This window comes from Neolamprologus multifasciatus, chromosome 15, assembly GCF_963576455.1.
Source record: "Neolamprologus multifasciatus chromosome 15, fNeoMul1.2, whole genome shotgun sequence".
Classification (NCBI taxonomy): Eukaryota; Metazoa; Chordata; class Actinopteri; order Cichliformes; family Cichlidae; genus Neolamprologus; species Neolamprologus multifasciatus.
In genome coordinates this window covers 14,122,422-14,137,439 of record NC_140453.1, presented here as the reverse complement: position 1 = coordinate 14,137,439, position 15,018 = coordinate 14,122,422, and the positions used below count along the sequence as shown (strand labels likewise).

The 15,018-nt window shown below is 42.9% G+C and overlaps 1 protein-coding gene across 3 annotated transcripts; it reads left to right on the top strand.

Annotated features, from left to right (window-relative positions):
• The first annotated feature begins 663 nt into the window (after window positions 1-663).
• On the top strand, window positions 664-14,275 carry mideasa (mitotic deacetylase associated SANT domain protein a). Of its 3 annotated transcripts, none has more exons than XM_085133847.1 (13): window positions 664-1,240; window positions 1,658-3,383; window positions 6,109-6,324; window positions 8,160-8,502; window positions 8,607-8,673; window positions 8,758-8,900; window positions 8,998-9,101; window positions 9,212-9,287; window positions 9,419-9,507; window positions 9,999-10,142; window positions 12,518-12,646; window positions 12,814-12,980; window positions 13,247-14,275. In XM_085133847.1, the coding sequence occupies exons 2-13, from the start codon at window positions 1,881-1,883 to the stop codon at window positions 13,545-13,547; spliced, it is 3,282 nt and encodes a 1,093-aa protein (XP_084989973.1). In that variant the 5' UTR covers window positions 664-1,240; window positions 1,658-1,880; the 3' UTR covers window positions 13,548-14,275. The 3 variants fall into 3 exon arrangements, with proteins under 3 accessions (XP_084989973.1, XP_084989974.1, XP_084989970.1); XM_085133848.1 differs by having other exon boundaries at window positions 664-1,244; XM_085133844.1 differs by having other exon boundaries at window positions 664-3,383.
• Window positions 14,276-15,018: the final 743 nt, after the last annotated feature.

The window sequence follows — 15,018 nt, the reverse complement described above, 5'->3', positions numbered from 1 at the left end:
TAGAGGGAAAAAAGACCTTGCATAAATGTGCACGTGACTGGGTGAACAATAATATTAAGTACAGTCCATTAAACAACCCATTTAAATAGAGAAGATGAAAACTATTTGTCATTGACTTTTCTTCCACCATTCTGATGCGCTGTTTAAATTCAGTAGGTCATGTTGACAATGTTTGCGTGCCGAAATGTAGCTGAGCAGGTGTACCACCAAAGTGGCTGGTGGGTGTAGGTGGGTCTTCTGCATGTGAAAAATGAGGCACAAAATGGTTTGTGCATGCACCCCAGGTAATCAGTGTGGTGCCTGCTCGTAAATAACACTGTGGACAGATGCAGATGACGGGAAATGTATTCGTCTCTGGCAGGAAACAGAGAGGCCGCTTAAAATAGGTTTCTTGTTAAAAACATAAACATGGATGAAACAATAAAAGTGAGTAGCTGGGCTTTAAATAACGTGTAATAAGCCCGCTTTAATGAATAAAACGATGAATAAAATCTAATAGAAGAGCTGGGGTTTGTTGAACCAGATGAATTATCCAAACGTAAACCCGGTTGGAGGCCTGATTTTAACCAACAACAAACTGCGTCCGTGTGACGAGCCTCCGATTTCCGGGGAAGCCGCCACTGAGAAACAAACGCACACGGATACGGCGATGGGAGTGGCCAAACAATCGGATTGGATAACAGGATGTGACTTGAGCTGTTTTGGGGTGAGGCGGTGCGTTTGGAGGTGCACAACTTTCTGCGTGTTTTGCGCAGTTTCGCAGCCTTTCTCTCTTTTTCCGCGCACCTCGGACAAACCGAAACGGCGGCTTTAAACACTCGGAGCTTTCCTCTCAGCGAAAGCGCACTGATCTGAGGAAGTGCCCGAGCGGGCCGCTGCACGTTCAGCGTCTCGCGTGTGGGTTTACTTACGTTGCGTGCAGGAGAGGAGGAGGTGGAGGGGGGGGAAAGTTGTGGACATGTTTTCCTGGAAGTGCACGGTTTTGCGGATACAGTGTGCAACATTGTAACTACGGCGTTACTGAGCCTGCCCCGGGCCCAGGCCGGACTTTGGAGCGTATTTCCGCGGGGCTGCTCGCTCGCCTGCTCGCCATATTGCGCGCTGTGAAACTCGAGGGAAAGTTGTCAAGAGTTATGACATTTGCTGCGCACGATCCCTTCATGGAGCTGCGCGCAGTTGATCGAAACCAAAGTGACTCCGTGGAGTTGGACACGGGCGACTCTTTACACCATTGATAACGGTGTGTAAGTAATGCTTTTTAATCTGCTGGATTGCCTAAGAGCTCTGCGCTCCTCAGACGCTTCCTTATTGCTCTTTTTTTCTCTCCTCTCACACAAACATCACTGGCTATCGCTCGGGTGATTGCACGAGCCCCTTCGTTTCCTGTATTTCTTGTTGTGCTACATGGCAGCTACACTGTAAGTGCCTCCGTGTTGAGGTCTGTCTGTCCCTTCGAAACTTGTAATGCCCTCTCTGCGCGCACTCTTTCTCTCTGCTCAATCTGCGTGCAATCCTGTATATTTTCACTTTACTCTAACGGGGCTATCTGCTGGTGTAGGCCTCAATTTCCTCATTGCCAAAGACGTCTGAGAGTCGAGTGAAAACTTTGTGTCTTCTAAGAAAACAAAAGTGTCTGACTTCTTCTTTCTATCGTAAGGTCTTGCACCCCTAAAGAGGATGGACAGCGAGCCTCAGATTTGATTCTTGAAGGAGGACTGCGTGTTCTCCACCCTGTGCTTTCCTTTGGGATTTATATTTCCTCCCAGATACCTCTGTATACACAGTTAAAGAATTTCTTCACCACAAGCAGTGAAAGCGCACTACAGAGGCACCAACTTGCTTTTGCACGCTCACAGATCGGGACTGAAAGCTCTATTACCATGAGTCTTCCTGCTCAAGTAAATACTGACAAGAGTGGTAAGCACCGTGCTGCAGCCATGAAAGAGGCTGTGCAGCACCCAGGGGAGGTTTATTATGGTATGGGACCGCCAGCTTTAGAGTCAAGCCACAGTGACTCTGCCAGCAGCTCTGGTGTTTATAATCAAGAGAAAGGGTCCCAGAGTTTACCGCACTATCAACAGGGTGCTCCAGTAAAATGGATGCACCAGGACTCCTTACAGGCCCCTGGCTGGTCCCAGGAAGTTCCTGTGTCGGCCTGGGGGCAGAATTTTGGCCCCTACATGAACGTCAGGAATCAGATGCCATTCCACAAGGGAGTCCACGAAGGTGTAGCTCTGCCGATGGGAGGGGAAAATCAGCTGTCCGGACCTGTGGAGGTTTATAGAGATGCCACACAGGCTCCAGCTCAAGGCAGGGGGATCGAGTGGGAACAGCATGCTGCAGCAGCGGCAATGCACCAGGCTCAGCTGCAAGCCTATCAACACGGCCACAAAGGCGTGGAGCTCCAAGGCCAGTCACATGTGCCACCTCATGGTTTGCAGGGGTCCATGCTGCAGCCCTTCCAGGCAACATTTAGACCCAGCAAACAACAGTTCTCATCTGGGTATTACTCAGTTTTTCCGGCAAACAAGGCAATTCCGAACCTGCCCTACAGCGAGCAGCCCAAAACTCAGCAGCAGCTTCTACACCAGATGCAGCAGCAGCAGCAACAACAACAACAACAGCAGCAGCAACAAATTCATCATCACCATCAGCAGCAGCAGCAGCAGCAACAACAACAGTTGCATCAACAGCATCAGATTCAGCTGCAGCAGCAGCAGCAACAACAGCAACATTTGCAGCAACAACAGCACCAAATCCAGCAGCATCAAATCCAACAGCTGCAGCAACAAATGCAGCAACAGTATCAGCAGCAGCAGCAGCAGCTCCAGGAGAGACAGCAACAAATGCAGCAAATGCAACAACAGCAGCAGCTACAGCAGCAAAATGTGCCACAGCGAGACACGACACAGCCACAGGTGCAACCAAAACAGCAGCAGACCCAAAACTTCGTCGCTTATCAGCCTGCCGAGCCGCCTCCATCTGAAACTGGGTCCAAAGAAGATGTTCAGTCGACGGAGCCGCGGCAGGAAGCGGAGGCTCAAAGCTGTGACGCGTCAGCCGTTCCTGATCAATGCCCCAAAAAGGCCGGCGCAAATCCCACAGAGCCCGCAAACGCGGCTGCTCCTCGGCGCTCGCGTCGCCTTTCCAGGGAGGGGCAGTCGCCACTGGATCCCCCTTCCACAAACATCTGGTCTCAAGCCAAAGAGCCTCCACCGCCCCAAAACGGAGTAGCGGGTGCGCAGGCTGCAAAAGCAGGGGAAAGCCAAGTGACAACAGGAGGGGTCATCCGTAGGAGAAGGAGAGCATCCAAGGAGATCAACTTGGAAACCCTGGCACAGAAGGCGTCAGAGATGGAGTCCCTGCCTGCAAAAATTGTAAAGGTAAAAGAGAAATGGCTCATTACACTGCTGCTGTAGGGAACATATCAATCATTTATGAGAGTAATATGATTTTAAAAAAGAAATAAAATACTCTCTTTAGGCTCAGGTTGCTTGAGTGGGAACGGGGCAGGCAGCTCATTTGTGCAAGTGAGAGCAGATTTTCTTATCTGGCAAAGTTGGCAAGCAGCTGTACAAAGAGGAAGGACTCTGTTTCTATGCAGAACTTCCCTATGGTTTACAAAATCCTTTTCTTGGGCTTGTTTACTCGACTCGTGCAGCTGTTGAGCCTCAGCCATTGCGGGCTGTTTTAACAAGTTGCACATCGATACTGCAGACAACGTATCTGGTGAAACCTGAATGTCTGCCGTTCACTGAAGATTTGCCTTTTTGATCTGCTCTCCTCATTTTACTGCTGTATGAAAGATGATACGCTCTGTCATTTTATTCAGGATATATAATATTTACTTTAAGCATGGCACACCCACTGGGGCTTGCTTCTTTGAGGTTTCTTTAGCAGTTTTTATTTTGTTGTTGTTGTTGTTGTTGTTGTTGTTGTTGTTGTGTTTATGCAAAAAAAAAAAAAAAGAGTAAAAATCAGTTTGAGTCCATTTTAACGCAAGCAAACGGACAGGTAGTCCTCTTCCCTCAGGGGGTTACGAAGCTTGTCAAAGGCTTTCTTGCACCGCGCGCACGTTGGAGCAGCTGCATGTCTGCACACCTCCACATTCCTCAGGCCTTTTCCCAGTCATTCAGCAGAGCTAGGGAGGGGCAGCACTGTCAACCTGTATAGCTACACTCCTTTTCTCCCCACTACACGCCAAACAGGTTTAAGGTGGCAATTCACAACCCAGAGCTGTTTCGTTGTGGTTAGTTAAACTGCACTTTGTTTTCTAGGTCAGGAGACGAGACTCGAGTGTCTTTACTTTTGTTCTTAACTTTTACTAATTATAAATCACAAAACTGATTCATGCTTTAACCCCCACCACTAGAAGCCAGGATTACTCATTTTGCTAGTTTTTCTTTGAGTTAGAATGAGCAGAAATACCACGCAGGCATGTGGACGTCTCCGAAAGCCTGCCAAAGTATGTGCTTGTAAAGCCCTATGATGAAATTTTATATATTTCTATTTTTTTTTTTTTACAGGTGTAATGCACATGTTTTGAAAGAGACTTTAGTTTTTCTGCTCTGTGGTGTTTATTTTAAATTTTCATTGTTAATAAGATCTCTTGATTATGGCGTTTCAAGCTGATATGCATTTATTGGTTGAGGAATTAACTTTGAGGAAAATAAGTTACTTCTTTATCATTTAGGTGCTTTTAAATCTTAAAAGTAAACTCATCCGCCACTTTATTGGGTACATGTTTCCCTCTATTCTTTAATCCTCTGTGGCATTGATTAAATGAGTTGTCTCAGAGAAATTTGTCCAGATTGATGCGATAGTATCACGTTGTTGTTGTCATTGCTACTTTTTATTCAAATAATCTATTTTTGAACTTTATTTGCATTTTTTTTTGTGCTTTCTATGTTCACTGGACACTTTATTAGGTACAACTAGATCTGCTAGTGTATGCATAACTAAAGCAAGGTGCTGGAAACATTCCTCAGAGATTTTGATGCATATTGATGTCATGACATAACACTGCAGATTTATCAGCTGCACGTCCATTGCATGAATCTCCCGTTCTGCCACATCCCAAAAGTGCTCAGCCAGATTGAGATCTGGTGGCTGCGAAGGCCATTTGAGCTCACTGGGATGTTCAAGAACAGTTTGAGATGATGAGCTCAGTGATGTGGTGCGCTATCCTGTTACACTAAATTCTGACCTACCACCTGGATGTCGGTGCAGAAACTGAGACTCATCAGACCGGGTAACATTTTTCATCTGTTGTGCAACTGTTGAGCCTGTTAGTTGTTAGTTGTTAGTTGTTGTTAGTTGTTGCCTCCGTTTCCTGTCTTACCTGCCAGGAGTGGCACCCAGTGTGGTCTTCTGCTGCTGTAGCTCATGTTGTGAGTTAAGAGATGCTCTTCTGCGTACCTTGATTGTTATTATTGAAGATACTGTTGCCTATTTAACAGCTCAAAGTAGTCTGGGCATTCTCCTCTGATCTTTGGCATCAACGAGGCAATTTTCCCAGAGAACTGCTGCTCGCAGGATATTTTCTCTTTTTCTGATCATTCTCTGTAAACCCTAGCGATGCTTGTGTGGGGAAAATCCCAGTAGATCAGCAGTTTCTGAAATACTCAGACAAGCTCATCTGGCACCAACAATGCCACATTTAAAGTCACTTAAATCGCATTTCTTCCAAGTGGTTGATTTGCACTTCAGCGGATAATCTTAACTGTGACTATTTGCCTAAATGCACCGGGTTGCTGCCATGTGATTAACTGATTGGATATTTGTACTGATGAGCAGTTAAAGCAGCTGTACCTAATAAAGTGGCTGGTGAATGTAAGAAATGTATGTCTGTTGTATCTTTGGGACTTTTTAGTGATTCAAATGTTACAAAAAACAAAGAAAGAATAGATATTTCTGTTCAGAAACAGTAATTCTGATTCTTTTTTTTAAAAAAAAATTGAAGCTGAATGCAAAAAAAGCTCATATAACCACTTGGACTTCTTCCTCTTTTTATATCTCAATCCCTTTTCCTTTATTTTCCTGCTACTTCCTCAACTCTCTTCTGCCTTTTCTAATCTTCCTGCCTCTTTCCTTATTGTGCCTCAACAGGAAGACGGTGCTTCAAGCAGGCAAGCCGCAATGGTGCCCCTGGTCATCCCAGTATCCGTGCCAGTGCACAGAGGTCAAACAGATCCTCAGGGTGGCTGGGCTCAGGGGCGGCCTGGTCAGGGCGAGCGGCCTGCTGCACCATCCGATCGCAAACCTTCTGTCATTGTGGCTCGCCGGCGATCGCTGAGAAGCACCATGACTGAGAGTTTTGCTCAGGTTAGTTCCCCGAGGATGAGAGATTTTAATTGTTTTCCTTTCAGTCACTTTAAAGGGACTTTTTTCTTTTTTTGCATACCACGATGAAACATTTACAGACGTCGTGTTTGTAGATGTTTATTCAGGCTTAGACCACATTGCATAACTACCTTGATACCCCCCTTTAAAATGCAAGTTCGAGCAGTATTGTTAGCAAAGACAATGTCATCCCACCCAGTTACACAAACAACCTCAAAGTTCAACTTCTCATAGGTCGCCTCAGACCTCGCAGTGGTTAAACATTGAGACTTTGAGTCTTTCAGACATCTGCTGAGGAGTAACAGAGATGTGCAACTGAAACTTGGACCAACCCACAATTTATGGACTGAATTAGATGATGTGACTCATTAATTCCAAAATCCTGAACCACATGAACATCATTACAGACTGTATGTTCACAGTGAAGTCAGATTCAGGAAGTGCATTCATCACTGGGCCAGATGATTAAATCTATTTTATGTGTGTAATGCAAAAAAAATCAATGTAGGGAGAAGACAAACCCCGAATCGAGCTTAGATATTTTTATCTGGTCGAGTAGGTTTGGTGTAGAGAGGTCTGCTTATTCTTACTGTAAAGCGACACCATGACCCGTTTAGTGCTAAACGTGCCAAAAATACATTTGCAAAGTCAAAGTCAAAGTCTTTATTCATACATTTTCATAACCACATAACCCAGACAGGTCATGAATCTGTCACAGGGCTTGTACAAAAAAAATGGGTGATCATTCACACATCGCAAATTAAGCTAGCATGCATGTCTTTGGACTGTGGGAGGAAGCCAGCGATCATGCTGAGGAGAAGCTCGTGGTTGTGACAGTGGGATGAGAAGTAAACATTAATGATAGTATTAAGTAGGAGTATTAGAGCAACAACATAAATGTCATTGTTCATTTTGAGAAAACAGTCAAAATGCGGAGATTAAAGTTGGCATTTCAATTACTCATCTATACCCAGCATTTTGTAGAGAGTATAGCAGCCGTGGGAGTTGTTTGACTTCAAACGACAAATTTAATCTCCAAATTTAAAATGAAATGAACAAGAATATACTTTTCCTTAATGTGGTCCTAGTACTTCTTCCTAGGGGATTTTAGCTTGTGCCAGCTCTGATTCTGTTTCTCTGTTTACTGGAGAAACTGGGCGCTGGGATTTCTGGAGTTGCAGCTGAGTTTTATTTATTTTTTGCAAAGTCATAAAATTAAGGCAAGTCCCAGCTGAATGCACAGGCGATGCCTCCAAAGCTGGGCGTTTGACACCAACAGAGAAATGGCACTACAGGCCTGAGAAAATGTTCAATTTTTCTGTGTGGGACTATTCCTTTAATTTCCAACAAGGTCCTCAAATGTTGGACATAGAGGTACAAACCTTTATCACATAAGTCTCAAAACACTAGCATAATTTGAATATCAGAAACGGTTTAGTCCAAAAGGATGTTTTAATACAGTTAACGATCTGGACCTGAGATTTAATAATAAATCGATGAACTTTAAAAACGCCTTTCTAACCTGACTTGTTGTGTGAAGCTCATTTACACCCCAGCTGATGAGGTATTGTCGTCTGTGTGTGGCTTTTCCCTTCTCACAGAGAAACTTAGATTGCGTCACAATAAACCACGTGAGAATGTTCAGTCAGCTTAATGGCCGGTTGTGTCTGATCCAGGAGCAATGAAGTTTAATACAGGAGGAAGGTGGAGGATAGCAGGGAGAATTTATTCCTTGAATTTGATCAGTCAGGCGTGAAACCTGCTTATGATTGTTATAAAAAATATAGGTTTGTGTTAACTCTGCTTCTTTCATCCAGGATGAGGAAAGCGATACAGGACTTGATGAGGACGGAAAAGCTAAACTGAAGCGCAGGCCACGTCCCGAACCTCTCATCATCCCTCCCCCCAAACCATCCACCTTCATCGCACCATCCGTCTACTCCAGCATCACTTCCTTTCAGAGCAACCTCCGTTCTCCAGTGCGCCTGATGGACAACCCACTTACCTTTCCCCCATACACACCACCACCCATTCTGTCTCCTGTGCGGGAGGGCTCCGGACTCTACTTCTCCACCTTCCTCACTAACATAGCTGTAACCAACCAAATCCTGCCGCCCCCGCCTACGCCCAAGTCTGCAGCTCGGAGCCTTCTGCGTTCCAGTGAGTCTCGTTTGCTTCAGTTCTTTTGCAGTGATATATGTGAGTTACTTATTTGAATAAATTACTTAACAAGCTTAACGAGCTTTTTCATTCGCCTCTTCCAGCGAGTTCAGATGTTACACCGCCTAGCTTCACCTTGAATGCCGAGGCTACACCTGTGAGCCTCGAACCGTGAGTAGCACTTAAACATCCAAACAACCTACTATTGTTTCTAACTGACGGCTTCATAACTCAGCCCTCTGTGTTGGCATTCAGACGGATCAACATTGGGCAAAAGTACCAGGCAGAAATTCCTGATTTGCAAGATGAAGCTTCTTCCCAGTCCGACCAGCACAAAGCGGACTTGGTTTGGGTTCCTATTGATGACGCCGCCTTCAAACATGGTGACAAAGAGACCAGTAAGTGTCCATCATAACACGTGACCTACCGACCTCGCTTTTTATTCATACTTTCAGCTTTTTGTCACCATCGACACTCCTCACATTCTCTTTGTAGTGGAGGATTTGATGAACATGGCATGTTCAAGCGTTTTGAGAGGAGGAGGAACCAATCAGGAGCTGGCTTTACACTGTTTTCATGAATGTGAAGGAGATTTCCTTGTGAGTAAAGTGACGTACAGATATTACATTATTTACACTTCTACTTGTAAGTGTTTCATAGCTTTCAAATGAGGAACATGCTTTTGCTCACGGTGATGCCAACTTTTAAGGAAACACTGGGACGTTTGATGCATCAGGATCCAATTTTCCCCAAAGGTCATCAATTGATAGGTTATCACTACTCAGGTAACAACAACAAAAAGAAGCTTTTTATGCTAATTGCTTCAATCAGCTGTCACATGCTTTCTCTTTGCCTTTCTCTGTAATTTATGCTCTTGCTCACTTACCTATTTTTACTGCATTTGTTTTCCCCTCAGGCTCTGACAGCTGGACAGCAGAGGAGAAGCGGTTTTTCAATAAGGGGATCTCTGCCTACAGGAAGGACTTCTTTCTGGTGCAGAAACTGGTATGCTCATTAATTTGACCCTGCAGCAAGAACAACTGTGAATCAGTGGGGGGGAAAAAAAAGAAAGCCACCAAACAAACGGTTGCATACGATTAAATGCACTCTGTGTAGCGTCAATAAATCCTTTGTGCACTCCTCGAGGCATTCATGTAATTGCTTTAATCAAACAAGACAATAATAGTTAAGACGTTTGGTCTTTGCTGCATGATGCCAGATTTAGATGTAATGGAAAATGAGTAAACAGGAAGAGGACGCTCACCTCTCAACACAAACACGAGCCGCATCTTTAAAAAGGTTCAAAAAGTCATTCAGACTGAAAAATTCACATCCTCTTTGCGACAGGAAACGACTACTTTTATAGGAAATGTGGGTTTAAAAAAAAAAAAAGCGGTAAAATAAGCTGAGACAGAGTGACCTCTCAAGGATTATTTTACGTATTCTTCTTATTCAATAAAGCTTTACATGTGCACGCTTCTCTGACTGTTTTAAAGGTGCGGACTAAGACCGTGGCTCAGTGTGTGGAGTTCTACTACACATACAAGAAGCAGGTGAAGGTTGGTCGCAATGGGATTTTAATGTTCGGCCCTCCTGATTCACCTGTGGAAAAACACGCAGAGGCAGTCGTGGACGTCAAGGTAAGCGCGGTTAAATCTGACAGTTATTTTAAAGAGTCAATATGCAGTCATGGTGATAAAAAGCACCTCCTGAATTCTAAGGTCAAGTAATCTGGTCCTTAGTTTATTGTTTATCTGAGGTTCTCTATTGCACCGTGTTGTTATTTAACAAAAGTTAAACCAAAATGCAGAAGCACTGTGTGAAAAATTACAGCCTCAAGATGCTACGTGGCAGCCAGGTGCTGCTAATCAAATGCATTCGATTGATTTTGTTAACCTTTATTGAGATAGGGCAGTGGAGAGGAATCGGGAAAGCTGGGTAAGAGAGCAGGGGGAAGACGTGCAATAAATGACTTCAGTGTGGCTTGAAACCAAGGCCTCTTCAACAGCCTCATGGCCATAATTAACAGCACCACATCTGCTGAAACTCCTCTCATACAAACACACATTAGAGCACAAGCGCCTGATACCAACTGTCAGGCAAGTTGGTGGAGGAGTGAGAATTTGGGCTTGGTTTTGCAGTCAAAATCAACCATGTGAGGCCATTTGTCCAACAGCTTAAGCTTAGAGTTATAAAACAGGAGAATGACCCCAAACCCAGCAGTAAATCTGCAACATCATTTCTGGGTGTTATAATTGTCCAATTAAAAACCAGACGTCAACCTGACTGAAATGTTTTGGCGGGAGCTTGGAGTGCTGTGCATAAACAAATGCCTGCAAACTTTAGTGAACTGAAGCAACACTGCCCATATGGAAAACAAATAGTAAAAACATATATGATTTACTCATGAAAGTGGCCACTTTCATGAGTAAATCATATATAAATCATATAAGGCTTACATGATTTACTCATGAAAGTGGCCACTTTCTCATTACTTTCATATATTTTTTTAGTAAGTATACAAAACATATAAGTTTCATTATATAATTTTTCAAGGGATCTTATATGTGTTTTCACTCTTGTATGCTTTTCATACAAGTTTCATACAAGACAGATAAAAACTTTATAAGATTTATATATATCTTTTCCATATGGGTGTAAAGAAGGGTGGGACAAAATTCCTCCACAATGATGTGAGAGACTGATTAAGTCACAGAAAACGGTTACTTCACGTTAGTGCTTCTAAAGGTAGTTAAATAAGCTCTTGAATTATGGGATGCACTCAGCTTTTCAAACACTGCTTCTTAATTTTTGGCAAAATTGTTGTTAAATAAATAATAACACTTTGTAATATGTTGTATTGTTGCTCACCTGAGGTTGTATTTACCTAGCATTACTTAAGTACACCAGGTGTGCTTTAGATTATGTGCTTGTACATAAAACCTTTGAATTGATTGGTGTACTGTTTACCATGACCGTATATGAAGTATTTGCAATGTCTCATGTGCGTTTCATTGTGCATGGTTGAATGTGTCTTCCATGTTATATTTATCTGTTTGAATATATTTAGGATTAATTAAAAGTTGTCAACATTTTTTTTCAACTAATCAAATGGAACTTTAGTGTTTTTAAAAAGGGGTTTCATTGTGTGTGAGTACAGATGTCTGCACATGGAGAAAGATGCTTTGTGCCACGTCTTTTTGCTGCTATGTTATTTTAAATGCACGGCAGCAAAAAGAAACAGACACCCTTCAGCCAGTGGTTTTCTTCAGCACTTCTGATACATGTATTTGTGTGACCCTCAATAAAGCAACCCCTGGACCTATTCTCTGGTTGACAGCAGTTATTTACAAAAGTACCAAAATAAGGATGTGCTCTGGCCACGCAAAATGTTAAGATCACTGGAATCAAGAACGATGAGTTGGTGGTTGTGAGAAAAGAAGGGTTGCACATCAGCTGGTCTAAAAATGTAGAGTAATAATCATATTTATATATGATTATTACTCTATATAAAGATGTCTAGATCCAATTTTTAATCTAATCCTATCCTTCCCCGTATATAGAGCCTGTTAGTTTGAAACAAGATACCCACTTTACTTCTGATTGGCTGCCCCTCATCTGGGTTCCTTGAATAGAGTAATACATTTTGTGTATCCACTGTTAATGTGCTTTCTTTTTTTAGGGGGGGGGGGGGGGGGGGGGGTGGTAATCTAACTAAGAAAGCATTCTGAGTAAATCTTGAGAAAGCTGAGTCAAGTGTACCAGGGAGTGGAGGCTGCAAAACTCTCAACAGCTGCGACTTTATTAAGGAAAACCACTGTTTGTTTTTTTTTGTTTTGGTTTTTTTTTTGGGGGGGGGGTTCCCTTTTTTGACAATTAAGAAGAAAGACTAGGGTAAAAAATAAATAAATAACGGGTCCCCTTTAATGAAGGAACTAGGATCTTATTGTCTTGAAGTAATGTTTAAGATTCTGGGTCATAGTCTGCCTAATTTCCCTGGTGGGATTCCTTACAGAGTTCACAGCAGCCGAAGATGACTCAAGGTGAAGCGGATGAGGATGACAAGAAGAATATGTCTTTAGACCAGATCAATGAGAGAAAACAGCAGGCGAGGGTCGCTCAGTCACTACAGGTTCATGACTATGTAAGTTTCATTTCATAGTTCTTTGATACACATCCTTATCAGTTAATATATTTGTTTAAAATAACGGAAAAAACAATATACTTATTTATTTTTAAAAAAAATCACAATTTTATGAACCATTGGTCCAAACTGTGCTAAAACTCAGTCTTCTGTTTCTGCCTCTTCAGGCAGGAACAGTGCTGGTGCTCAAAGAGCCAGATCCTGTTCATAAAGAGGCTCATCAGTCTCCAGCACTTCCCAGATCTCGGGCCGAGCCTGCTGCAAAGAAGCCCCGGGTGCCACTGAAGCCCTCGCAGGAACCTGAGCAGATTTTTCCTTGCAAGAAATGCAACAGGTACGACAAAAGCCATCGCAGAGATTGGCGTTAATTCCTGACCTGTTAGCATTGTGTTATGAATGTTTGCTCATTCATTATAAGAGTCCAAATAATGCTGGTGATTTTTGGTTTATCTCAGTGTGCTGATCTCTGTGGGGCAAAGTGTGTTTAGAAGTTTCCGTGAATTCCGTGATTTTTTTTTTTTTTTTTTTTTCTCAATAGCGCCGCTTTATTCCAAACAGCTGCTGTCAAGCATAACGCTGCACCGTTTTCCTCCCCTACAGAGTGTTTTATAAAGTGAAGAGTCGAAGCGCTCACATGAAGAGCCATGCCGAGCAGGAGAAAAAGGCTGCAGCGCTGCGTCAGAAGGAGGAGGAGGAGCAGGCAGCAGCTCAAGCCAGGAAGGCGGCGGTGGCAGCAGCAGCGGCGGCGGCAGCGGCGGCGGCAGCGGCGGCGGCAGCGGCGGCGTCTGCTGCAGAGACCCAGCGGGGAGGTAATGGGAATGGAGCGTCAGAGCAGGCTGAGGCCAGCAGCCAAGAGGACTCGTCAGAAGGGGAGGATGACGACGATGAAGACTGGCAGTGAGACCGATATAAAGACGAACATTAATGGGATGGATTGACGTGTAAATAGAGGCGAGATGGTGAACAAATCAGGGAGGGAGGTGTTTAAAAAGCAGAAAAAGCACAAGATGCTTTTAAAGTCTTCCTGTTGATCTTTTCACTTGTTTCCTGACCTGAACTGTTTGTCTTTGACTGTAATTCAGATTCACACCGTCAGCTTGTAAGCCACACTCCACATTTTCACATTTGTACCTTTGAAATAATCAGTTTGGTTTTTTTGTTGTTGTTTTTTTTTTTTTTTGTCTGTAAAATGTCCGTGTGCTATGCTTCTGCTTTTGCTAATAGGGCCTTTTTAAATCTTATTTAATTGAACATATGTTAAGATCTTCAATGGTTGTTTGATGAATCAGGATATCTTTCTAGCAATAAAATGAGATCAAGGCAATCATTACTTTATAGTTGCTTCCCTTTAAAGACAGAAGCCATTCTGTTTCAAATACTTCTTACAGGACAAAAAACAGCGCTGAATTTAGCCGATTTCTATCAGATTTTTAGGTGGGTTGTACACTTATTTTTAAACTAAGGGACCTTTGAAATGAATATGTACAAAAAATATATATATGAGACTGTCATATATTTATGATACTGCATTTTTTTTTTCAGTGATTTTGATAATATAAAAAGTAATCATGTCGGCTGTAATGTGACTGGTGAATTGAGAAATGTATTAAAGAAATATATTCTTCTGGAGTGGATGGAGTTTTTTGTTTAACCAGCAGATGGCGGCAGAGGTTCAGTGTGATCTGAGAATTTCCCTTCATGGTTGCCTGTAGGTGAATGGAAATATTGCTGTTGTCTGATTGGCCTAAGATAAACGTGGCTGAAATTCTATGTAGACCAAGTCAAGATTTATGTCATTTTATATTCTTAAATCATAACATCCTTATACATCTAGTGGGCAAAGAGAGATTTACTTCTAATGCTGTGCTCATAGGTCTTATATGCCAGACAGGCTCCAAAGGCCTATAATTTTAAGATTAAGGGCTGGAAAGCCAACTTGTCTTGAGACGCTAGGGAGTGGTGAAATTTTGCATTGATCTTTGGTGGCATAATTCAGCCATTTAGGAGTGTGAGCCATAAAGGGAAATGATGCTGTCGGGAGATGAGATGCGAGGCATATTGCGCTGAGATTATTGAAGACAAAGTGGCTCTGTTTCTGTCTCCAGCCCATCAGTGACTGAGTGGCTTTCATTTACTTTCCTCTTGCTGCAAAAATCTAGCAGCAGACACTGCTTTAAACACATGACTTTGGATGAGTGTAAAAAAAAAAATAAAATCCACATTTGCTTCATGTGATCCTTTGATTTAAAGTGGACCTACTATGATTTTCTTTACATGCCAAAAGCTCAGGCTACAGACTGCCTGAAACACTTTGTTTTACACAGTTTTTGCACGCTCTAGAAGTTTTAAATGAGAAGAACTTTTTTATTTAT

Bases quoted from the DNA above. Each gene is read 5' to 3' on its own strand.
- mideasa (XM_085133847.1), top strand. From the start codon at position 1,881: ATGAGTCTTCCTGCTCAAGTAAATACTGACAAGAGTGGTAAGCACCGT. The intron at 9,288-9,418 runs GTAACAACAACA...TTTTCCCCTCAG, and splicing joins GATAGGTTATCACTACTCAG to GCTCTGACAGCTGGACAGCA. The intron at 10,143-12,517 runs GTAAGCGCGGTT...GATTCCTTACAG, and splicing joins AGGCAGTCGTGGACGTCAAG to AGTTCACAGCAGCCGAAGAT.